Source organism: Xyrauchen texanus, chromosome 1 (assembly GCF_025860055.1).
Source record: "Xyrauchen texanus isolate HMW12.3.18 chromosome 1, RBS_HiC_50CHRs, whole genome shotgun sequence".
NCBI lineage: Eukaryota > Metazoa > Chordata > Actinopteri > Cypriniformes > Catostomidae > Xyrauchen > Xyrauchen texanus.
Genome location: NC_068276.1, coordinates 56,723,524 through 56,749,805, shown reverse-complemented (window position 1 = coordinate 56,749,805; position 26,282 = coordinate 56,723,524). Strand labels below are relative to the sequence as shown.

The window sequence follows — 26,282 nt, the reverse complement described above, 5'->3', positions numbered from 1 at the left end:
TTGTCATCTTTGTGATCAGCTAATGGATCTTGCTGGAGTGGTGCCACAGGACTGCTGTAGACTGGTCAAGTACGATGAGTTCCACGAATATCTGGAGCGTTCATACGAGGGTGAGGAGGACATGCCTATGGGTCTGCTGCTTGGCGGAGTCAAGTCTTCATACATGTTTGACCTGCTGCTGGAGATCCGCAGGCCAGATCAGGTGTTCCAGCCCTACAAACCTGGAGGTAGACGCTGAGCATGTTTTACAAGATCAACTCTAGCAACAAATCTGCATTCAGGGTTGCAACGAATAAGCATCTTAAAATGCATCCGCAGCTGTTCACAAATTGATTGAATACACTACTGTTTCAATTCCAAATTTGGCTTACTGTTTTTGTTGTCATTGCAGAGGTGATGGTGAAGGTCCATGTTGTGGATCTAAAGAGTGAGACTATTGCTGCTCCAGTCAGTGTCAGGGCCTATCTAAACCAGACCATTACTGAGTTTAAGCAACTCATTGCACAGGTGCAAACTCATTTCCCATTTCACTTCAATCATTCTTGAGGATTTGAAACCCTGTCTATCTCCATCTAACCTGCTGTTCATGTGTTTTTTTTTTGTTCTCAGTCAACGGAGCTTTGTGCCGAGATGATGCGTGTCGTCTTGGAGCGCTGCTATAATGACCTTCGGCTTCTTTACGTGCCCAACAAGACACTGAAGGCAGAAGGTTTCTTCAGGAGTAACAAGGTTCAGCTACTTAACAATCACCTTAATGGCTCTGTTTCAAACCCCAGTGAGCTGCCTTGCTTTGTCTGCTGTCATCACAGGGAGCTACCTGATGCAGCATCCTAACCGAAATGGAACTTGATAAGTGACTATTTGAAACGCTTGTCATAATCAGCAGCTTTGCTCATGGTCACTCACACATGCCAAACAAATGTTGATCCTCTTGTGAAGTTCTTCAATTCTGCTTCAGAATTGGGCTTAAATAGGGTCTTGTGTTTTTTAAAGCCGCATAATTATTGGAACACATTTTGGTACAGGCTTCTCGTGGAAGCACATTTTGATGGCTTAAGCAGATAGTTCACCTAAAAGTGAAAATTCTTTAATTATTTAAACACACTCATGCCATTCCAGATGTGTAGGACTTTTTCTTCTTCTGCAGAACACAAACAAAGATTTTTAGAAAATATCTCAGCTCTGCCGCTTCACACTCGACTGCCAAGCGAAGGGATGAGGATTAGCACCTCTAAATCTGAGGCCATGGTTCTCAGCAGGAAACTGATGGAGTGTGTACTCCAGGTTGGGAAGGAGGTATTGCCCTAAGTGAAGGAGTTCAAGTACCTCGGGGTCTTGTTCACGAGTGAGGGGACAATGGAGCGGGAGGTTGGCCGGAGAATCGGGGCAGCGGGGGCGGTATTGCACTAGCTCTATCGCACCATTGTCACGAAAAGAGAGCTGAGCCGGAAGGCAAAGCTCTCGATCTGCCGGTCAGTTTTCGTTCTTACCCTCATCTATGGGCATGAAGGCTGGGTCATGACTGAAAGAACTAGGTCGCGAGTACAAGCGGCCGAAATGGGCTTCCTCATAAGGGTGGCGGGCTTCTCCCTTAGAGATAAGGTGAGGAGCTCAGTCATCCGTGAGGATCTCGGAGTAGAGCCGCTGCTCCTTTGCGTTGAAAGGAGCCAGTTGAGGTGGTTTGGGTATCTGGTAAGGATGCCCCCTGGGCGCCTCCCTAGGGAGGTGTTTCAGGCACGTCCAGCTGGGAGGAGGCCTAGGGGAAGACCCAGGACTAGGTGGAGAGATTACATCTCCACACTGGCCTGGGGATGCCTCGGTATCCCCCAGTCAGAGCTGGTTAATGTGGCTCTGAATAGGGAAGTTTGGGGCCCCCTGCTGGAGCTGTTGGCCCTGCAAAATGTTGGTCATTTTTTCCAAACAAATTTACTTTTATATGAAAAGGTGTTTTTTCCCCATTAGACTTTTAAACCTATATGGATAGATATTTGTGTTACTGCCCCTTGTGGCATAATTATGCAGATCTTTAGCCAAGTTAAAGATCAAGTGGTAAACACCAATTTCATTAAAAACACCCTTGCAAAAAATACTAAGGCATCACCAACGTTCACCAAAAATTCTGTATTTTTCTTCAATTTGTCTTTAGAGTCAAATAAGATGGCTTCAGTTTTACTCGGGTGTAAGGAAAGTTTTTTTGTTCAAAAACCATGCTGACATCTTTTGTAACTCTATGCTCGTTCTGTCCTCAAGGGCCCCCTGATTCTTCTGTGAAACAATAAATGCTGCATCATCCGCATAAAGGAGAAGCTCCTCTGAACAAGCTGCTTTTAAATCATGTATATATAAAGAAAAAGTTATAGACCTAAAACTCTCCCGAGGAACTCCGCAAGTAATATATAGTGAGCTAGAAAGTATGCCAAACCTTTCTGTTTGAAAGATAAGAATCCACTCAATAGTTTTATCATTAAAACCTAATGCTTTTAGTTTAAAAACCAGGATGCATGGTCCACAGTTTACCTTTGTCAACCTCCTTCTGGTCACCATTCACTTGCATTAAATGGACCTACAGAGCTGAGATATTCTTCTAAAAATCTTCATTAGTGTTCTGCTGTCATAGACATCTGTGATGGCATGAGGGTGAGTAAATGATGAGGGAATTTTCATTTTTGGATAAACGACTCTTTCAAATGCTGTTTAGGTATTGAGCTCATTATGTTTTGGAACAGAGCTGTTAAGTAAATTTCACAATTGTCAATGACCCATTAGCACCTATATTTAAGGGTGACTCTCATTAAACCTGTCAGTAACATGCCCAGATCACATATTACCCCAAAATAAAAATCTTATGCAGAAATAAACAACCTTTTTTCTTTTTTGGCCCATTACTTTTTTTTTGTATTGTGACATTATTTTTATGAATATAAAAGCACCAACATTCCCATTAACGTAAGGCATGACATGATTGTTCAATACTGTTGTATTACTGTACTTTTTGCAATACAGTATAACATTACTATAATCTGAAGATGGTCAGCATTGGGAATAATGTCAGTTTCAAAAAACTTGAAGTTAAATAACCAAACCGATTTAACAGTTTGGTTATTTAATTTAATTAAATGGCACCAATAGTTGCTTTTTGTTTTTTGGCAAAAATCAACAACGATTGTTCACCAATAGCTTGAAAGTCCCTGGTGTATTTCAGGTTTGTTTGTAGGTAAAAGTCCTGCATTAGTCACCGTAACTTTTTTTAGTTTTTTCTTTTTGGTTATTGGGATTTTGGTGCAGAATTGCATCTGGGATTTCATGGGACTTCATTGTCATTAAATCATTGCAAAATTATTAATGATCCTAAAAATACACTTGACTTTTTATCTTTTTTTTCTTCTTGCAATTGTTCTGTTAAGTCTGACCTAGACGTGTTCTTTTCAGGTTTCGTGAGATTCACCCTAGAAGTGCAATTTCAGTCTTTATTTTGATTCATTCTGTGTAATGCTCTTTTTTTTCCCCACAGGTTTTCGTGGAGAGCTCTGACTCGACGGATCATCAGGCCATTTTCACAGACTCCCTTTTGTGGAAGCTCCTGGATCGCCATGGAAACACAATCAGACTCTTTGTCTCCCTGCCTGAGCAGTCGCCAGGCACTTTGGCCAATAGAGCTAGTTGCCCCAAAGCTGACTCTGAGGACTCTTTTGATGGGGCAAAGGACAGCAGGAAGTCAGTGGAGGCTATTCTGGAGGAAAGCACTGAGAAACTGAAGAACCTTTCATTACAACAACAACAACAACGGCAGCAACAACAACAGCATACTTCCAGCACCAGTGACAGCCAGAAGAGCTCCGAACACAGCGACTTTGAGCACATCGAGTCACCAGCACAAGACCCGGTGGCTGCTTCACAGCCCTCCCAAATAGAGAACTGCACACGAGCCGTCTCCGACACAGAAAATCAGTTCCCTTCTGAGGAACGCTCTGACTCAGATGTTAATAATGACCGCAGCACCAGCTCGGTGGACAGCGACATCCTGAGCTCCAGTCACAGCAGTGACACCCTGTGTAATGCAGACAGTGGCCCGCTGCCTCTGGCCAACGGCCTCGACTCACACAGCATCACCAGCAGCCGACGCTCCAAAGCAAACGAGGGGAAAAAGGAGACGTGGGACACGGCCGAAGAGGACTCTGGCACGGACAGCGAGTATGATGAGAACGGGAAGAGCAAAGCTGAGGCGCAGTACCTATATTTTAAAGCGGAGTCACACTCGCAGGAAGACGGATCTGGAGAAGGCCAGAAATGTAATATCTCTTGGATTTTACTTTTTCTTTTAATAGAACTTAGTCAGGGTAGGCATTATACTATAAGGGATATATATATATATATATATATATATATATATATATATATATATATATATATATATATATATATATATATATATATATGATAGTTCACCCAAAAATAAAAATTCTGTCAACATTTACTCACCCTCATGTCGCTCCAAACTTGTATGTGTTTGTTTTCTTTTGTGAAGATGAGGAAAAAATTTTATTATTTTTTTTTTTTACCATACAATGAAAGTCAGTGTGGTCCAACGATTTTGACAAAAATATGTAATTGCGATTATTTTGAAAAATATTGCTAGTTGAACTGCGATATGAGAATTCTTTTTTAAATAGTGTGATTTAGTTTAACCAAATTTACGCTATGTTTTGCCCTTGCTTTTCTGCTGACCGGAAATGCTTTTACCTAAATAAATAAACTTAAACGGCAAAATGATTTCAATTTTATTTCGATTAATCGTTCAGCCGTACTTCAAAACATCATCTTTTGTGTTCCGCAGTAGAAAGTTTCAAAGAAGTAGTAAGACTGTAAGAAACTATAAAGAAGGTTTGGATCAACATGAGAGTAAATGACGACAAACTTTTCATTTTTCTGTGAACTATCCCTTTAATTAGATGCGGAAAAACAAGGCTATGAGAGAAGCGTAGTTCGCTCATTAGTGTTGTACTGTCTTGAAGATATTGTTCACCCATAAATATACATTTTGTCTTTATTTACTCCCCCACGTATAGTTTTAAAATTGTATGCTGTAATTTGATTCGTGGAACACAAAAGAAGAAATTTTGAAGAATCTTCATGTCACTCTTTTTTTAATGAAATATTTAAGAGTGACTACATCCGTCAAGCTCCAAAATGACAAAAATATTTGCGCTGTGGTGTTTCTAGTTATCTGTGATTTTTGTTTTATTCTGCTCACAATCTTGAAATAGTTTTAACCCATTTGAATCAGTCCAGAATCATTTTTAGAGGTTTTATTATTATTATAAAAAATTGATCTTGTGCCTCTTATTATAGGTTTTTAGATATTTTACCTGTTTTTATATTTTAACCTTGATTTTGCTAGTGAAAATAGCAATTGTAGCTGGCATGGTGTTAAAAAAAAAACAAACAAACATTTTACATTCCCTGATATTTCCAGGGTTTCCATTACCATGGGAACACTGAGATACTTTCTCTTTAAATATAATGCCAGAAAGACTAGTTCTTTGCTTTTGAAATGTACCTCCAAGAAACATTTTGTCCACAGTGTCTCTGCAGTGTCTCTATCATGTTTGTTCTTTCAGACAAGTAAATTGTCTGAAAATTGCTAATGCAATACTTGTGTTTCAGGTTTACTTGTCCATGTTGATAAGAGAATCACACTGGCGGCATTCAAGCAGAATCTCGAGCCGTTTGTTGGCGTGCCTTCCACTCAGTTCAAGGTCTTCCGGGTTTATGCCAATAACCAAGAGTTTGAGAGCGTGCGACTCAATGAGACACTCTCTTCTTTCTCAGATGACAACAAGGTGAGATTTAACTTTTTCCATTATGGTTGAATCACGTTCTGGAATGTTTAGCCATTTTTTACGGCTTTCCTTGGACATTAAAGTCAACTGCTGCTCTGCTGTTGAACAGATCACAATCCGATTAGGACGAGCATTGAAAAAAGGAGAATACAGGGTGAAGGTGTACCAGCTGCTTGTCAATGAACCAGAGGTGAGCCTAAAAGAGCTTGGTGTGCATTTGGAGATTTTTGGAGTGTGCATACAAATAAATTGTGTAACTTGTGTTACGTTTATTTTTATCAGCCGTGTAAGTTCCTTTTGGACACTGTGTTCGCAAAGGGCATGACTGTTCGGCAGTCCAAGGAGGAGTTACTGCCTCAAGTCAAAGACCAGTGCAAACTGGACCTCATTATAGACAGGTGAGCTGCATCTAAATCATGTAGACAGCATGTTCCCCTCTTCATATTCCCAATTTATGTCTACTTATTTAGAGGTCAAATCAATCTATTTATAAGAAATTCTGTATGAAGTCCAAAAACAGTCAATTTAGTTTTACAAGACCATTTTCCATTCTCTCTCTGACCCATAGATTTATTATATATATATATATTTTCTCCTTTACTGTACCATTAATACTTCAGTGTAAATACCCTTTGTAATGATTGGCTTACTCTTCACATATGACATTTGGAACAACACTAACTGAACACCGAATAAGCATCGTTGATTTGTCAATGTGGGTGGCCCATATATTACTGTAATATATACTTGTGGCATCACAAATTTTGTAATGGGCCCTTTTTGAAGTTATAGAATAATAAAATTATATATTTTTTTAAACTGGGATTAAAGTTTTAAATGATTAAGTGTACAAAAGCCGTACTTTTTTTTTTTTTTTTTTTTTAGTTCTTTTATTTTCTCCCTTTTTCTCCCCAACTTGGAATGCCCAATTCCCAATGCGCTCTTAAGTCCTCGTGGTGGCGTATTGACTCAACTCAATCTGGGTGGCGGAGGACGAATCTCAGTTGCCTCCGCATCTGAGACCGTCAATCCGTGCATTTTATCACTTGGTTTATTGAGCGCGTTACCACGGAGAATAGTGTGAAGCCTCCACACGCGCTAGGTCTCCGCAGTAACGTGCTCAACATCCACGCACAATTTACCACGCTTCCTCACCGAGAACGAGAACCACATTATGGAGACCACGAGGAGGTTAACCCAACGTGACTCTACCCACTCAAGCAACCGGACCAATTGGTTACTTAGGAAGCCTGGCTGGAGTCACTCAGCACGACCTGGATTCAAACCTTCGACTCCAGGAGTGGTAGTCTAGTCAGCGTCTTTACTTGCTGAGCTACCCAGGCCACCGTACTTTATTTCTTGATATGACCCCTTTAAAGAAAAGGCTCATTATATAGAGGACTATTAATAGGGCTACACTATCATGATGGAAATCGTATTTGTCAATTATTTCCCTTGATATTTGTAATTGTGTTTATTTTTGATTAATGGAATTTACATTAAAATACTTATTTTGTTTTAGGGCTGCACAATTCATCGAAAAAATCATCGAGATTACAATTACATTTGTCACAATTATATAATCTTGAAAAGTGTCAATTAAAATGTACAATTACTCCCATTGCACAAAAAATTCTTATTTACAACATAATATTTTTGCCCATTGTGTGCATGAATGCAAAGGCAAATCAGAGGTGTTTATGTTAGTCTAAAGGCATATCAGTAATTTTCAGTATCTAAATTATACTCTGTATAATTTAACAATAATAATGCAATTCAGGAACACAGTTCTCAGCTTGATTTGATGCATAGCCCACATAATGAATATGGCATGCAGGTGCCCCATACAAAATATGTAGTTTAATGTATATTCAATTAATCAAAATAAATAATTGCAATTAAAAAAATCTGCGAAAATTAACATTATTTTGATTAGCATCATAATCATGCATCTGCATGCCATATTCATATGTAGGCCACACATCCAAAATAAGCTGAGAACTGTGTTCCTGAATTGCTTTATTGTTTTAATTGCATGAAAAACAAAATTTTTATACATTTTTAAATAAATTCTACACAGCAAGTGAGCATTACTAATATGCCTTTAGACTAATTTAAACGCCTCTGATTTACCATTGCATTTAAGCACACAACGGACCAAAACATATGTTGTAAATAGATACTTCTGACATGTAACTGGAGTAAACCTTTTAACGATTAGTAAATTGTGGCAGCTGTTATTGTAATTTTGATTATTATTTATAAAAAAATAAATCCTGATAAATTGTGCATTCCTTTTTTTAAATGTTTTTATCCCATTTTCTCCCAATTTGGAATGCGCAATTCCCACTACATTAGTAGGTCCTCGTGGTGGCGCGGTTACTCGCCTCGATCCGTGTGGCGGAGGACAAGTCTTAGTTGCCTCCGCTTCTGAGCGAATTTTGACACTCTTGCCGCCTGTGGTCTGAACGCATGGTTAGGCTTAGGATGGCTGTTGTAGTCTGGGTTTGCTCTTATGTAATCACAGGCCTGACTCGGGTACGTGCTACAACAGAGGCGTTCCCCTTCTGTGCACACTGCAGTGACTGACTTTATAAACGCACTGACTCGACAGCAGAGGAGGATTAAATCCTTCCAGTACTAAAAGAATGAGTGTCCCTGTGTGTGTCACAGGTTTAGACTCAGGAAGAAGACCTGGAAGAACCCAGGCACGGTGTTTCTGGATTACCACGTCTATGAGGAGGACATCAACATCTCCAGTAACTGGGAAGTGTTCCTTGAAGTCCTTGAAGGTAAAGACTAGTACTAGTGGCTGGTGCTAGTACTGTTTTACATTAAAGGAATATTCTGTGTTTAATACAGGCTACATCAACAGCATCCCTCAGTTTGTATAAACAAATAAAAATTGCGTTTACACTGGTACAGTCTATGAGGCAAGATATTAACCATAAAATATACAGAGTTTTAAACATTATTGTGATTAAAAACATTTAAAACCTTATCTGTGCAAAGTTATATGTAGTCTTTCAACTCCTGTCATGACTACTGTAAAGCCAATACCCCCAGTAACTTTCCCATGATACGTGCAAAGACACAAGAAAGGGACTGTTTACATTAAGAAAAATATTTATAGAAATTACGTCATTATCTCATCTAAGTTCACCTGCTTGACCCACTTCTAAAAGGACAATTTACATAAATGTACAGCTCAAATAACACATATTTGTACAGGTTTAGTAATATAAGCACGTTAGAAAATATGAGCTGCACATTTTTGCTGTTAAATCGTCCAGATTGCCTTGCCCCATAGACTTTGGTTGAAAGTGCGTTACTATAAACACTATTTATGTGATTTCAGTATATAATAATAATAATAAGAAATATCCTTGACTGACTGTCCCTGATCAGACAGCTCTTGCTTTGTCCATTCATTGATTTCTCTCTGTTGAAGAACCGGAGCGGATGAAGTCCATGTCCCAGTTGGCGATTCTGACCCGTCGCTGGTGCCCTGCCCAGATGAAGCTTGAGCCCTTCCGAGAGGTGGTGCTGGAGAGCAGCAGTGTAGAGGAACTGAAGGAGAAGGTATGTGGACACCATTATGCTGTTTGCTTCCTGGAAATCTAGTTGAGGTTTGAAAAGAATTGCCAAAGCTTGTTTCACCAATCACTTATGTCATATTCTGTTCCATCAGCTCAGTGAAATGAGTGGGATTGCTCTGGACAACCTGGAGTTTGCCAAGGTACGGCAGTCTTTTTGTGTCATCGCAGGTGTCCTTCTTTCAGTTACTCAGATCTGATTGTGTGATTTCTCCTACAGGGTCGAGGAACTTTTCCCTGTGATATCTCAGTGATGGAAATCCATCAGGATTTGGATTGGAATCCTAAAGTCTCCACTCTCAATGTCTGGCCTCTCTACATCTGTGATGATGGCGCTGTGATCTTCTACAGGTAAAACCTGGCCGTTTCCTGGCAGCACATCAAGGGCATCGAGAACCGATTTATTTGTGTGATTAACAGAATGAAATCGTTATTCCCTTTAAAATCAAATAATTGATCAGTGCAGCAAATCATAAATGGTGCTGATTGGATGTTAATAACATCGAACCTCATTGGTTCTTGCGTGTCTCATGACCAAATGTCACGAATGTTCACCCCAAAATGAAAATTCTCATCTTTTACTCACCCTCATGCCATCCCAGATGTGTATGACTTTCTTTCATGTGCTGATCACAAATGAAGATTTTTAGAAGGAGATCTCAGCTGTTTTGGTCCATACAATGCAAGTGAATGGGTGCCACAATTTGTAAGCTCCAAAAATCACATAAATCAGAATAAAAGTAATCCAAAAAAACTCTAGTGGTTAAATAAATGTCTTCCGAAGTGATATGATCAGTGTAGGTGAGAAAAAGATCAATATTTAAGTCATTTTTACTATAAGTTCCTGCTCAGTCAATTTCCCTTTTCACTTTCACATTCTTGTGTTTTTATTTATTCGTATTCTTCAGGCATATCAACCCTACTGGACAGGGAAAATAAGTTCTACAAAAAAGGACTTAAATATTGATCTGTTTCTCACCCACACCTATCATATCACTTCTATTATATGGAGTCATATGGATTCATTTTATGCTTCCTTTTTGTGCTTTTTGGAGCATCAACATTTTGGCACCCATTCACTTGCATTGTATGGATCAACAGAGCTGAGATGTATTTCTAAAAATCTTAATTTGTGTTCTGCTGAAGAAAGTAAGTCATACACATCTGGGATGGCATGAGGGTGAGTAAATGAGAGAATTAAAATTTTTGGGTGAACTGTCCCTTTAAGGAACCAGAATCTCAGAGTTTCTAAACATTGAATTCTTCTTTTTTTTTTTTCTCCTTATATATATATATATATATATATATATATATATATATATATATTTAATTAATTGTTAGGTTTGTAAGGAGTATGGTAGGGCTGGGCGATATAAAAAAGTGTTCTAATATTTTCTTTTGATACATTGTGATCACCGAATACCTCGTCCAAACCCGAGCCCCTGCCAATGCTTTTACAATATTTTGCCATAATTTGATTTCAAAAGAAATTTACGACCATTTATGAACTTTTTTTTTTTTACAAGAGTTTTAAGAACTTTTTTAAAATCCTCCCCACCTCTCCACAGGGACAACACTGAGGACCTCATGGAGCTGTCCGAGGAGGAGCGCAATGAACTGATGAAGAAAGAGAGCAGCCGGCTGCTGAAGACAGGCCACCGGGTCAGCTACTCCCCCCGTAAAGAGAAGGCCCTCAAAATCTACCTAGATGGAGGGCCCACCAAAGACCCTGGACAGGACTAAGAGTGGGAATGAGAAGAGTACCTTTCCTGCTCTATTTTCTATCTGGCCTGCCCACTGCAGTGTAGCGATGCCTTGCCATGGACCATAGCATTTGGGCCCACGTTGAATCAACGTCACCAGTGCTGTCCGGCTGATGCTCTCTCTCTCCTTTGAGCACCCAAGTGCATAGCGAGGCTCAGAGTACTATTGTGCACCATAGTTTATTGTACTGTAAAGTTTAAAGGGAAGTGCTAAAGCTATTTCAAATTCAAATCCAATATCATACAGAAAAATCAGTTTAATAATAAAAGATGGGTGCACTTGTAGAGGAAACATGGCAGTTTGGGAAATGTCGGCCATTTATTTAATCTATCTCCACAACTTGGCGCTCCATCTCCATTGATTTTCGTCCTGTCGTTCTGCATTCGCTGTCTCTCCGTCATTCACTTTGATTTTGAGTTGTGATCGAGTCTTATCAAGTTCTCATGTTTTCAACGTCCATCATCCAGATTATATTCAGCGTTAAAACACTGTGTTTAATGTAACCAGCCACCTCCAGGTGACGGCACTGCTCATCTTCTATTTCGTAGAGTTCTTCGATCGTCTCCAGTCATGGTATATTTTCATTTGGAAATGTTTGGGTATGATGCCATCACTTGACATATTGGGATATCTCTATTTTTTTGTTTATTTAACACATAGTTGTGAATTAAATGCTTCTTTTCTGGCTTATGAGGTTCTATTCTTGCCGTACATGCTTCCCTTTTGTGTGGGTGTGGCTGTCATTGACCCCACCCCACTGACTGAGGAAGCTCCGCCCAGTTTTGAGGGAGCTCTGCCCTCTTGCACTCACCACACTTCCTATTGGGGCTACTGACACAGGTACACATGAGTTTGCAAGCCTTTAAGAGTAGTGTAGCGTGACATACATAGAGCGCTACTGTCACTCGTTTTGTTTTTGTTGTTTTTCTTGTAAATTATTTCACTACAGACTGGTAAAGATGATGTTAGGTCTTGTGAGTGACTTTTAATGGCACGCGTTTTAATTTTTTTGATCTGTACGCCGCTTTTTCTTTTTCAATTTAGAAATGTCTCCTGTGTTTATTTCTCAGTTTTTTTGTTTTCATTTCTGCACAATGTGAACAGAGCCTGCGTGTGCTCAGATATGGAGTGAGTGTGTGTGCATGTGTGGGAAAGCTTCTCGCTGCTATTTTTTTGCGTAGCTGGAAAGCGGAGGCCGCGGATGCCCTACTGGAGGAGCACCAGTGTCGAGCTAGAACGAACCGCCATGGGTTCCGGGGCTCTTCCTGCTTCCACAAGCTGTTCACAATAGAAATGCCAATACTGAAATAAAGAGCAACAATCAGTCTCTGTCTGCATGCCTCCAGGTTGACATATATATGAAGATTTCACATACTTGAAGGCACAGAATGAACCATTGATTTTATAGGGGTTATATCATGAGAAATGAAAATTGTCTTGATCTTATGAAATAAAGGTGTTCAATGTATTCTAAGTGTCAGAGGTCAAAATTTTCTCCCCAGTCCAAAAAATTTGCAGCCTCAATTTTTAAAAATTGAGCTGCAAATAAGACTGGGTAGAAATATAATTTATTTCTGATGCATTGTGATCTCGATTCTCTTTTCTTTTTTTATCCCAAGATCGATATTTTACTCTGTAACCTTCTATTATACAAGTAAATCACTCGCATGTGCAATCAAATTTCGTGTTATGCAACTTAAAATGTCTGTGATTACCAATTGGCTTGTAAACCTTCAGATTTCACTCACCAGTGATTTAGTAGTATAGTGGCGAAGAAGGTATTGGCACCGAGAGCCTTTCACTGTGTGTTGAGAGTAAATGTTTCATTTAACTCGTTCTGCGTGTCCAAAGACAAGATCCACACAATCCATATATTATTAAATAATGTCTCTTTATAGCATTTCTGTTCTTAACAGTCAGTAGTTGATTAGAAACATTTAAATGTAATCTAACGTGAATGCGCTAAAGAAACCGTGCACGTCCTCTCGCATTATATGCGCTCACTGGCTGATGCCAGTAGTCTTAAAGAGACGGTACCAATTTAGCACAAGTTATACATATCAATGTAAACCTTGTAAATAGTAAACATAAAAAAATAATAATAATATATATATATATATATATATATATATATATATATATATATATATATATATATATACAGTGAGGAAAATAAGTATTTGAACACCCTGCTATTTTGCAAGTTCTCCCACTTGGAAATCATGGAGGGGTCTGAAACTGTCATCATAGGTGCATGTCCACTGTGAGAGACATAATCTAAAAAAAAAAATCCAGAAATCACAATGTATGATTTTTTAACTATTTATTTGTATGATACAGCTGCAAATAAGTATTTGAACACCTGAGAAAATCAATGTTAATATTTGGTACAGTAGCCTTTGTTTGCAATTACAGAGGTCAAACGTTTCCTGTAGTTTTTCACCAGGTTTGCACACACTGCAGGAGGGATTTTGGCCCACTCCTCCACACAGATCTTCTCTAGATCAGTCAGGTTTCTGGGCTGTCGCTGAGAAACACGGAGTTTGAGCTCCCTCCAAAGATTCTCTATTGGGTTTAGGTCTGGAGACTGGCTAGGCCACGCCAGAACCTTGATATGCTTCTTACAGAGCCACTCCTTGGTTATCCTGGCTGTGTGCTTCGGGTCATTGTCATGTTGGAAGACCCAGCCTCGACCCATCTTCAATGCTCTAACTGAGGGAAGGAGGTTGTTCCCCAAAATCTCGCAATACATGACCCGGTCATCCTCTCCTTAATACAGTGCAGTCGCCCTGTCCCATGTGCAGAAAAACACCCCCAAAGCATGATGCTACCACCCCCATGCTTCACAGTAGGGATGGTGTTCTTGGGATGGTACTCCTCCTTCTTCCTCCAAACACAGTTAGTGGAATTATGACCAAAAAGTTATATTTTGGTCTCATCTGACCACATGACTTTCTCCCATGACTCCTCTGGATCATCCAAATGGTCATTGGCAAACTTAAGACGGGCCTTGACGTGCTGGTTTAAGCAGGGGAACCTTCCGTGCCATGCATGATTTCAAACCATGACGTCTTAGTGTATTACCAACAGTAACCTTGGAAATGGTGGTCCCAGCTCTTTTCAGGTCATTGACCAGCTCCTCCCGTGTAGTTCTGGGCTGATTTCTCACCTTTCTTAGGATCATTGAGACCCCACGAGGTGAGATCTTGCATGGAGCCCCAGTCCGAGGGAGATTGACAGTCATGTTTAGCTTCTTCCATTTTCTAATGATTGCTCCAACAGTGGACCTTTTTTCACCAAGCTGCTTGGCAATTTCCCGTAGCCCTTTCCAGCCTTGTGGAGGTGTACAATTTTGTCTCTAGTGTCTTTGGACAGCTCTTTGGTCTTGGCCATGTTAGTAGTTGGATTCTTACTGATTGTATGGGGTGGACAGGTGTCTTTATGCAGCTAACGACCTCAAACAGGTGCATCTAATTTAGGATAATAAATGGAGTGGAGGTGGACATTTTAAAGGCAGACTAACAGGTCTTTGAGGGTCAGAATTCTAGCTGATAGACAGGTGTTCAAATACTTATTTGCAGCTGTATCATACAAATAAATAGTTAAAAAATCATATATTGTGATTTCTGGATTTTTTTTTAGATTATGTCTCTCACAGTGGACATGCACCTACAATGACAATTTCAGACCCTCCATGATTTCCAAGTGGGAGAACTTGCAAAATAGCAGGGTGTTCAAATACTTATTTTCCTCACTGTATATATATATATATATATATATATATATATATATATATATATATATAATATGCAACATAATATATGTATTGATGGAATAGACTACATTTAAAAAATAAATAACGTGACCAATATGATGAAAAACTAATGATAAAATATAATTGTAAAAATAATGTTTTTGAAATGTACCTGAATGGTTTACAAAGAAGGTTAGAATGTCCCTTTATAATTACGAGCATTAGCTGAGAGAGGATGGATGTAACTAATATACCCATATGAATCGATGTCAAATCGGAATCAAATTGAGAACTTGTGAATCAGAATCAAATCGAATGAGGAAATCTGTATCAATACTCAGCCCTAGCTGCAAACCTGGCTTATTCTTAGTCCTTTTTTTGAAGGACATCAGAAGGATAGAGACTACTATTAATAACCACCAGAAATAGAAACAAAAATAAAATGTGGGAAAGCTCATTAAATCTTGTGCTGATCCTGGCAGTGTGTAGTACCATATCCTTTTAAAGGATCCCAAATGTTAGGAAATAGTGAAGTTTATTTTTAAGTTCCTGATCATTTCACTTTGACTACGAGTTTGTGTGGTACATTCCAGTTTGGATTATTTTGTGAATCGGTCACAATTTAATGCATGGTTTTGAGGCTGTTGTGGTTCGAGCAGCACAAACTACACTGGAACGACAGTAAATCTTTAGCCCATGTTAGTGCAGCAAAGGGCTTTCTCTTTTTGCATTAAGAGGGCGTGTACATAGCAGTCTCAATGGCACAGCAGCACAATTGGCCTGTTTAATTCTACAGATCAGAGACATGTTGGAAAATGGGCATGAAAAACTGGAATTTTCTGGCTAAAAAAAGTTAAATGTGAACTTCACTGGAAAAAAAAAAAATTATAAATAAAAATTCATGATATGACCTCTTTAAAATTTTAGTTACAAACCAGATAAGAGCACATTTTGATTTGGATGACGTGTGTAAGATAAAAAAAGAAACACTTGCACATTTTACAACTTTTTATTCTCTATAGTGAGTTTGTCAAGAGGAAATAACATGACTGCATGTTTATTGAATAAATCGAGCTGTTCGAACAAGTACATTTAGTACAACTAGTTTTCATCAGAGATGTCCCTTTTATGCCCCCGCAAACATTCTTGCAACATTTGCACTATTATTACGCACTCGTTTCCAATGCTCAAAACTTTACACAGTTCACACTGACAGCGATTTTGTTGGTCGTGTCTGATCACAATTGGGATGTATAGCCAGCAAAAATAAGATGTTGGTTTATTTTGTCAACAAATCAATGCAAAAGCATGTTTATATAAGTTGCATCAGCTATATATTAGAAATAAGATGAACAATGATCAATGAATGAATTAAACGTGCTTGGCATATCGACAATTCTTGAGTTTTCTAGCATGCATTGAAATAAAGAACAGGGGAATTGCTCACCGTTTCGGTTTACTTCTCCATCTTGCCTGACTTGACTAAAGTACCTAACAGGAGATGGATCATGCAAGCTCTAATGTCTTTGTACCTATTGGTAGTTGCTGCATTGCGTTACTAATTTGCCTATAGATAACTTTTCTCAACTTTGTTGCATGACATACCTGCATCGCCATTGGTCGCTGCCACTTAAATCACCACACATTTCCAACTTGCATTGAAATTGAATGACTTGATCGCTTTGTCCCTGCAAATCGCTGTAAGTGTGAACATGCATTCAGATTTAGACTTTCACCAAATATCTCCTGTCTTCAGAGGCAGCACTTTAGCACTTATATTCACAGCTGCATTTACAGTTTAGCCTGCGTTTGGATGATTATAGTAAAGGAGTTTCCTACAAAGCTTTTGAGGGTAACGATGAAGCATACATGTTCCTTATCAGAATCTCCACTTTGTCTGACTCAAAATCAGGCCATTCTCACTATGCAATGTAGTCAGTCTCAGTACAGGGTGTCAGTTAGGTCCGCACTGGAGTTCTGGCTCTTCAAGCACAGTGCACCTCGCCTGATGAAGAGAGTGAAAAGAAGGGTTTATAATCCTATTTATCAACCATCATTGAAGTGAATTTTCCAGCATAATGTGTGGAGTAGTTATTGGAAGATCAGCCCATTTACTACATGACATAAAATGACACGGTTGTTACTGAAGATGATCAGTTTTCAGATATTTGTATAAATGTACTATGCTTTGGTTACATTTTGGATCTACGGTTAATTTGCGAAGTGCGCATTGCTATGGCATGACATTTACAAATGTGTCATTTTTTGTGAAAACCACTAGAAATAGACCAGTTCTGAACTGTTTATCTTACCCATGATGTTGGCACTGCAGGTCACCAGCACAAGGACAGTGCTCATGAGGACCCTCCCACTTCATACCCCATGACAGCAGCTCCATCAGGTGATTGGCTGAAATGATGCAGCGCTCACGTTCTATTGGTTTAGAGCTGCACACTGGGAATAGCAAAGCTGAGAGAAAATTAAAAACATATATTTTAGCAATCTGAAATGGGCACCATCGAATACCTTCCACTAGGTTTTGGCCTATAAAACATATGAAGATAATTTAGATTTTACATTAACATTACAGATGAACTGCAATTTTTTTTTGCCTCAAGCAACCCCAAACGAAATTGCTAAATAATGACTGTTAATTGACAGGTTTCCCGAACACTCGCCCCATCTTCCATTGGTCGCATAGGTAGATAGTCTTGCCCCAAACTCATGCCATTGGCTGAGTCAATGAGCCTGTTTACATGCACATCAATATACGGATTACTCCCAAAAATCTGCTTATATAAAAAAATCAGATAAAGCAAGAAAACCACTTTTACATGAGATTTCAAATAATCCTACGATTCGCCTCATCTTCCATTAGTTGGATAAATGGATAGTCCTGCCCCAAACTCATGCCACCGGCTGAGTCAGTTAGCCCATTTACATGCACATCAATACGCTGATTACTCCCAAAAATCAGCTTAAATGGTCTGCACTTATATAGCGCCTTTTTAACCTTAACGGTATTCAAAGCGCTTTACACTGTGACTCATTCACCCATTCATACACCAATGGCGGCAGAGCTGCCATGCAAGGTGCTTGCACACCATTGGGAGCAACTTGGGGTTCAGTGTCTTGCCCAAGGACACTTCGGCATGTGGAGTTGTTTGGGCTGTGATTCGAACCACCAACCCTGCAATTAGTGGCCGACCCGCTCTACCAACTGCTATGCTATGCAAAGTCAGGGTATTATGCAAAAATCTACCCGTGTAGATCGGTTTATTCTTACTCGGTTTATTACACCGATAATGGAACGCTGTTAAATCAGTTTACATGACCCTACACATTGTCGGCTTATTAAGTATAAACGGTGTATGTAAATGTGCTCAGTGTTACTGTGTTGGGCTGGTCGGGATGCTTGAACAGAGCAATGTCTTGATAATGACAAAGTGTGTACAGTTTCCAATGAAGTCGACTTATAAATAAACTGACTGTTATAACTTTACGAGTTTTAGTTCATTAAAGTCATTCTAATGTGCTTATACCTTTATGGATGGCACAGCAGAATTCTTCTTTACAGTCACGCTGGTATTGACAGATAGTTCCTGCGTCTCCCTTTGTACTGTTGTCTGCGCACTGACCCCACACACACAGCTGTCCCGCACAACATTCTTCATCTTTGGTGCACGTCTGAGAGGGATACAGTATATAGAGTGCGCTTAGTCAGCTATTCATTCGTGCACCATATTTGCTTTCACTTACAAAATTGGATTATGCTTACAGCATGCTATTCTTTGAAGTAGCCTACCTTGGACTATTAAACACATGCCTTAATCAATTAAAATGATTTATTCTTCAGCACTATGTTAGTACTATGTAGACGTCTTTACCCAACCGAGTAAAGCCTGCTCAAAATGTAGAGTAAAGATGCAATGGTGCTTAAGAGCCAGCCTAAATGATGCCCACTCTGACCCACCTCAGCCCCTAGTATCAACTACAGTTCTGATGCTGCTTTGGTTCCATGTGAATGAAATGCAGCATCAGAGAAGCCTTACATTTTGATGTCATGCAGCATATATTTCATAATTTAGTGTCATAGAAGTATACCTTCGTGTTTTCATTCATTTTATATTTTTATTTTATATTTAAAACATTATTCTCACAACATTATTTATGCGATTGTAATTGCGTTTATGCCACCTCTGGATCAGCATTAAATAGTCTGTGTAAATCCCACTTCAGATGCAGCTTCTGTGTCAACTTTGCAGTGGAAAGATGGCTTATGATTCCCACAGTGTACCATGGTAACATCACAATACTCTTTTGTAAAGGTTTGTTTTACCTGTAGCATCTTATTGGACTGTTATTTTTGTAAGCACGCCAAGCACAGCACTCCGCGCAAGGACTGTGTGCTACGTCTTATCTAATTTTCATGACCGCACTAATTCCTCTAGCAACACCAAACGATATTGTAAAATAATGATTGTTTTCTAACAGATTTCCCGAACACTCACCCCATCTTCCATTGGTCACATAGGCAGACAGTCCTGCCCCAAACTCATGCCATTGGTTGAGTCAATGAACCAGTTTACATGCACATCCCATGCATGCTTACTCCCAAAAATCAGCTTATTTATAAAGTCAAAGCAGAAAAACACATTTATGTGAGGTTTGAATTAAGCACTATTTTCGTAAGCACGCCAAGCACAGCACTACGTGCAAGGACTCTGCGCTACGTCTTATACAATATTCGTGACAGCGGCCGTGGGTAGGAGTGTTTGGTCACTGAGCAAAGACGTTTCAAAAGCAGGTCTGATTTCAGCGCAAAGCCTAAATTTAGTTCCTGCTTTTGCAGTTTGGAGATTGCACCAGTTGGTGGTAATAAAGTTCATGTCCAAAATCTGGAAATATTGTGGAACATCAAATTATGTCCCTTACAATCTGCTTTTTATGAATTTTTATTTAGATTTGTGTTAAACTATCTATAGGTCATGGAATATTTTATTATTATTATTATGTTTGTATTTACAATTTTATATCTAATTTGTATTGATATTTTTCCACCTGTTGTTGAAGAGTGATTTTTAAGTCACTGCAAAAGAGGCCGTTTTTGAAAAGTGCGTGCCGAAACAGTCACTGTTAATACAAGCCATGATTTGTGTGCCAGTAGATGAAAATAATTAATAATACTTACATTCTCTATCATTTAACGGAGCGGATGAGAATCATCTTTTCCATGCATATAAAAGGAGCGTGTCATTGTCGTAGAAATATGCCTGTCATTCGTCAAGGACGCAGTTATTGCACAAAAGAACGTAATATTCAACTGTTCTAATTCATTGTTGTCCATTTACACTTCCAACTTCTTATGAATGTGCTGTCTTTGTTTATATCGCTGGTCCTTGTGTTCGACTATATAATAGGACGCAGATGCTGCAATAACCGGAGAAGAACCTCAGAATTAAATTGCACTTGACCGAGCCCATTTGCTCGTGCAATTTTGCCAAACCCACTTGTGCCTCGATTTAGTGCATGCTTGCATGAAAATACCAAAAATTAATGTCCATGCCCATTGACTTTGCACTTATGATTTTAGCTTAGCACTGTGCTAGTGCTTTTTAGATGGGGCCCATCATGTAATAACAAAGCATTATACAAATTTGACATATTATTCAAAATATTTATGAATCAAACAATATATATTTATTGTATGATGTAACCTGGGTAACCTCAACTCAACCTCAGTAGGCCTCAAGAACCTCATCTACATTGAAACAGTTTTCCTCCTCGAAAATGCTCTCGATACGACATATTTTGGGGGAGAAATGGCTTTAGTAACTAAAAAAATTTAGTTTTTAAACTAAAATGAATTAATGTGGATGTGGCCTGAAACTATGAACTACTGAATTTTTAAACAAGTTACTAATACCTTAAGAATAATTTTAAAGATCCAACAATGAAGTACAATGAAATACAAACAGGCTGAGCCAAGACTTGGCTTTCTAATATATATATATATATAAATCTGAAATATGGCTATATATATATATATATATATATATACACACACACAAAGAGATCATTTTAAGATTTACGCATTTCAAATTCATAACAAAATTCTATTGAATTGAATTGAGTACTATTTAATAAAATAAGTTTTATTAATTAAATTTTGTTAAACAGTTCAAAATTCAATTTGATGGAAATTTTATGAAGTTGAAATGCATAAATATTAAAAATGGGCTAAAATATTTTTTGAAAATGTATATAAAACTATACAGTAGTTCATATATTTGAGCATAGATGTATATATTCAAAATACTTCAAAAGCTTCACATTTCTGTTTTTAAATCCTCCAAAAATGTTCCCCCATTCACTTACATTCTAAGAGGAACGAGTTTTATTTTTGTGGTAATCAATATTATGCTTTTATTGAGCTTAACTTGTATTGAACCCGAAACATTCCTTTAAGTGGCTTTTAACAACACCCTGTAAGAGCACTGTACATCTGTATTTTGCAGGGTTGTCTTCCCTACTTCCTGTGCCTCAGAGGTGAACTCTATCCAGGACCAGAGACGCTGGTCATATTTAGCAGTCTGTGCATTTGATGTGAAAGACTCCAGCATATCAGATACCAGGCGCACGTGTGTCTGTACTGCAATGCAGGCTCAGTTGCATCTCATTGTTGGAAAGCTTCATTGTCGGTAATATGTTTGCACTTGAATCTTTGTAAAACAATGACAATGAAAAACTAGGGGGCCCGAACATAAAGGATTTATTTAGAAATTAAGAAGCTTAAAGAGAGAGACCTTTATTTATACTGGATGATTGTTAAGATGAAAGGTTTTGGTTACCCAAAAAGTGAAAATTCTGTTATCGTTTACTCACCCTTGTGTTGTTCCAAACTAGAGGAAGACTAATATATTGGTTTTACCAATTAATGGGTCCCGATAGTTGCTTTTTGGAACTATTGGTTATTCGGAAAAAATCTATGCCAATATAAAAGACATTTAATACCTCCATGTTTCTCTGTGGATGGCGCTGGAAGGTTCTACAGTATAACAGCAATCTCTACAGGTGAAATAAAAACAATCACTGACCCCTTTTGGGGACTTGCTGTATCTACATCTGTCATTGAATTGAAGGAAGGACATGCAAAGCAAAATGCAACCATGGAAACATGCTCCGTTTTACATTCATGGTGACTGAGGCTAATATTCTGGCTGACATCTCCTTTTGTGTTCCCCTGATTTGGCTTGGAACAACATGAGGGGTGAGTCAAGGTCAGAATTGTCATTTTTAGGTGAGCTATCACTTTAAGTGTACCTTGCAGTGTGTCTAGTGAGTGAACTTTGAAACTCCTTACCGCATCAAGCTCTTTGCAGGGCAGACACTTTGAGCTGCGAGTCCCATATAGACAGTACCTGCCCTTCTCACAGTCTTCATCAACGATACACTCCTGAGAGACACAGAAGAACATTATTAAACCTTCAAGAAGAAGTATGAGGGAAATATGACCCTATGAGCATGAGTAAAAGTAATACTGATCTTGCCTCAGCAATTACCACTAATTAAAACAATCCTTCAATCTTTTGCATTTTTGTTTTCTTTTTCTTTAATATCAAGATAGGAACTATAAAGAAATACATAATTGACACATGTAAGTATACTGTGTGTGTGTGTGTGTGTGTATATGTATGTGTATATATATAAGTAACTTATCAATAGCAGAGCTGTTCTGCACCAGAGATTTAAAACAACATTCACCAGATTTAAGGAGGATATGAGACGGTTATATGATCTGTGTTGTACTTCTTCATACTAAAAGTGACCCCCACTTTAGGGCTGATGTTGAAGTGTAGGACAAGAGGCTTTTTTATCCATTAATGCTAAAGCAAACATTAAATTTCCTTCCACTTGGGGGCCTAGGTAGCTCAGCGAGTATTGATGCTGACTACCACACATGGAGTCACAAGTTTGAATCCAGGGCGTGCTGAGTGACTCCAGCCAGGTCTCCTAAGCAACCAAATTGGCCCAGTTGCTAGGGAGGGTAGAGTCGCATGGGGTAACCTCCTCTTGGTCACGATTGGTGGTTCTCGCTCTCAATGGGGCGCGTGGTAAGTTGTGCATGGATCTCAGAGAGTAGCATGAGCCTCCACATGCTGAGAGTCTCTGCGGTGTCATGCACAACTAGCCACGTGATAAAATGCACAGATTGACAGTCTCAGAAGTGGAGGCAACGGAGACTTGTCCTCCACCACCCGGATTGAGGTGAGTAACCGTGCCACCACGAGGACCTACTAAGTAGTGGGAATTGGGCATTCCAAATTGGGGAGAAAATGGGATAAAAAAAAAATAAAAATGTTCCTTCCACTTTTCATCCTACATCATAAATATTTAACAGAACAAGTGACCCTTCCTATAATATTTAATATAACATTACACTAGACTATAATGTCAATGCAATCATTACAATGTCTATAAATCATACTTTAACATGTTATGAAGTTGCATCCCATTGACAGCTGTTTAACTTAGGCACAGTTGTACATGACATGCTATTAGAACAGCATGCATCTAAAATATAATAGCATATGGAATTAACAGAATACACCACTCACTTTACATGATGTAGATTACTGTACAAATACATACTGTTATGGGAAAGAAAGTACAACTGACAGTCTCATTTCAGTCAGACGTTAAATGCATAGGAAAGATGGATGGATGGATAGCTTACATGATCAATCCCATTCACTTTATCATTGGACTCTATGGTTTTGGAGATGTTTGTCGATTCAGATGCATTGTCTGTTGTCTGGGAGCAAAAACACAGAAATGTATTTATTGCTACATTACATGGCTACATTACATGTTCCCGGTGACCTGGTTGTAAACCTACCTTGTTGGTTCTCTCAATAATATACACGGATTGATTCCCGGCGGTGATTTCAATGCTGCTTTCATTTTGGAGGTGTGAAGAGACATTGTGTGGATTGAGGCTTGATTTTGCACTCTCATTGTCCATCTGAGGAAAAACGGGGGACATAGGGAAGATCTTGAATACCGAAACTCACAATGCTTCTTTGTGAAACGTACTCTATGAAATTGTACACTTGCCTAAAGGATCTATTTCTACCAGATCTAAAAATTAAAGATACTTAAAAATGGCATGGGGGATATATTATATATATTTCCTATATAATGAAAGCATAAATCCATATCCTGGCACCAACGTGAATCAGCCAAATCAGGCCTAGATCAAGGTGTCTCAGATTTTAATTAAAAAAAAATTCAATAAGAGAGCAACCTAATATTTTCAGCAGAGTGCACCAAACCTTTTTGAACAATACATTTCCAGTGCAAAGAGCCAACAAGTCTAGCCAATGACATTATAAGGAATATAATGTGCACTCCAATTCCACTAATAGGCTAATACAATATAATATAATGCCACACTGCACATTCTGTCTAATGGCATTTAACCAGAGACAGATCATTTAAAGAAAACACATCTTTGTGCTTGTATGTGCATGTTCTGTAGCCAGTGGTGATATTATCAAAGCAGAGATGTTATTAGTTAGGGCAGAAAGTTCAGCTCAATTTTGGGAGTGCATTGAGCTTTCTATGTGAAGAAGAAACATTATTATAGCCTGTTTTAAAGGCCGAATAATACCTGATGCACCGCGTCCTCCAGTTTCTGCTGCGTGTCCTCCATCAGTTCCTCCACCTCCCGAAATATCTCGTTCAGTGTGGTTTGTCCTTGCGCTAGATTAGTCTCCATATTTGCAATGATGTCCATATCTGTTTTAGAGGTTTCGGGGACAATCCCATTGACGATCCCAAGCAGGCACAGACTCAGTCCCAGCAGAAACATCATTACTGCGCTGCTGATGCGGACATGTGTGTGAATGTATCTCTGCTGTCAGTGTGGCATCAGAGGAGCGCCAGCTGCGGCAGGCGGGGCAATGCGCCACCAAGGCCCGGTTCCAGATCAAAATCACTGAGGGTGCCTTTGAAAAAAGTGGGGGTATAAAGGCGTTGAAATGGTACTAAATCAACGTAAAGAAAAGATTTTTAAATGTACCTTCGTTTTTTCTGTGCATGATCATATAATACATATGGACGTTTATTAGTTTTGATGCAGGTGTTCACTGAGATTCAGGGAAATCTGCTTTGCCAATATACAGGCTTACATACCCTATTCAACTGAGCAAGGGGGTGTGCATTATTTTGGTACAGGGGCCACATCAGTCTTTAAGTAGAAAGTGGAAAATAAGATTAAAAGCTCTGCATTAGATCTTGCATCTTTTAAGCCCAGAAATATTAGTTCACTCATTCTAATGCACGATGCACAATTTGTGTATACAGTGTTTAAAGTGTATATAGTACATGACTTATGGGACTGTTCTGCAATTGCCTGAATTTTCTCTACAAATAGTACTTTTCTATCAGGTGTTAGAAACACTTACTAATTGTTTATTTTACCATCGATAGGACTTCAATGCAATGGTAATTTATTATTCAATTTAATCTATTATCTGGCAACCCTGAGCATATTAAACGCTTGTGGAGGTGCGTTAGGTCCCGGAGATTTAATAAAAATAAAAACGTTCAGGATAATTTTGCTCTGGTCTGGAATTGAGGGTGCTCTGATATTAATTTGAGGGTGCTTAGCACCCTCAAGCACCCCCGTAGAACCGGGCCTGTCGCCATCCATTCCATTCCCAGTCATGGACACACAATCCTCCCTTTATTGCAAATCTATTCCTATTTATTCTTATCTATATGTGCAAGACATTCATTTATTTAACACATTCATGTATTGTTGTATTTATTTGATACTCACAGTATTGTGGCTCTTTTACAATGTTATGTCTTTCATTTTTTCCCCACCCTCTTACCTGCAGGAGGTGCAAGATTACGGTGTTTAGGGTTTACAGTGTAGTTGGTGGCTACAAACGAGCATCTTCGATGTGTCAATGAGTGAGTCATTGAATCACAAATATTCGAGGTGAACGAGAAAGATTTGTTCACTTAAAGGGGTCAGACAAATCTTTTTTTTTTTATTTGAGTTTTTGACATATAAGAGGTAACTGTGCTATAAAAACATACTGTAAGTTTCAGAACTCAAAACTTCCTTCTCACTGCAAAAAGAACATTTGTTGAATCCAAGTTGCCAAAACGATGACGATGACGGCTTCCTCCACATTGTGATGTCACACTGTGGTAGACATGTGCATCTAACCACCTCCACAACAAATGTGTCTATTTATTTGTCCATGTATAAATTGGTTTATTTATTCACATTTAAAGGTGTCTATTTATTTG

The 26,282-nt window shown here is 38.8% G+C and overlaps 2 protein-coding genes across 3 annotated transcripts in view; one reads left to right on the top strand and one right to left on the bottom strand.

Annotated features, from left to right (window-relative positions):
- usp47 (ubiquitin specific peptidase 47) overlaps nucleotides 1–12,768 on the top strand; it is a 47,887-nt gene extending 35,119 nt beyond the window's left edge. The window contains exons 18-29 of one of the 2 annotated variants that reach the window (XM_052140413.1): nucleotides 20–227; nucleotides 392–507; nucleotides 610–729; nucleotides 3,512–4,289; nucleotides 5,665–5,840; nucleotides 5,950–6,030; nucleotides 6,123–6,238; nucleotides 8,514–8,632; nucleotides 9,292–9,422; nucleotides 9,532–9,579; nucleotides 9,657–9,787; nucleotides 11,005–12,768. In XM_052140413.1, the coding sequence (XP_051996373.1) occupies nucleotides 20–227; nucleotides 392–507; nucleotides 610–729; nucleotides 3,512–4,289; nucleotides 5,665–5,840; nucleotides 5,950–6,030; nucleotides 6,123–6,238; nucleotides 8,514–8,632; nucleotides 9,292–9,422; nucleotides 9,532–9,579; nucleotides 9,657–9,787; nucleotides 11,005–11,179 (2,199 nt within the window). In that variant the 3' untranslated portion in view covers nucleotides 11,180–12,768. The remainder of the gene's footprint in view (nucleotides 1–19; nucleotides 228–391; nucleotides 508–609; nucleotides 730–3,511; nucleotides 4,290–5,664; nucleotides 5,841–5,949; nucleotides 6,031–6,122; nucleotides 6,239–8,513; nucleotides 8,633–9,291; nucleotides 9,423–9,531; nucleotides 9,580–9,656; nucleotides 9,788–11,004) is intronic. The other variant, XM_052140485.1, reaches the window with a different exon arrangement.
- A 2,359-nt stretch (nucleotides 12,769–15,127) lies between these two features.
- On the bottom strand, nucleotides 15,128–24,936 carry dkk3a (dickkopf WNT signaling pathway inhibitor 3a). The gene is made up of 7 exons (XM_052143522.1): nucleotides 24,628–24,936; nucleotides 23,854–23,979; nucleotides 23,692–23,769; nucleotides 22,318–22,410; nucleotides 18,497–18,641; nucleotides 17,267–17,423; nucleotides 15,128–16,959 (listed from the first exon to the last, which is right to left on the bottom strand). Exons 1-7 carry the CDS (start codon nucleotides 24,829–24,831, stop codon nucleotides 16,896–16,898), a joined length of 867 nt encoding a protein of 288 aa, XP_051999482.1. The 5' UTR covers nucleotides 24,832–24,936; the 3' UTR covers nucleotides 15,128–16,895.
- Nucleotides 24,937–26,282: the final 1,346 nt, after the last annotated feature.

Excerpts from the sequence above, each read along its gene's own strand:
- dkk3a (XM_052143522.1), bottom strand. The coding sequence starts at position 24,831 with ATGATGTTTCTGCTGGGACTGAGTCTGTGCCTGCTTGGGATCGTCAAT. Across the intron at positions 23,770-23,853 it reads TTATTGAGAGAACCAACAAG|ACAACAGACAATGCATCTGA; the intron begins GTAGGTTTACAA and ends TTTTGCTCCCAG. Across the intron at positions 22,411-23,691 it reads AAGTGAATGGGATTGATCAT|GAGTGTATCGTTGATGAAGA; the intron begins GTAAGCTATCCA and ends TGTGTCTCTCAG.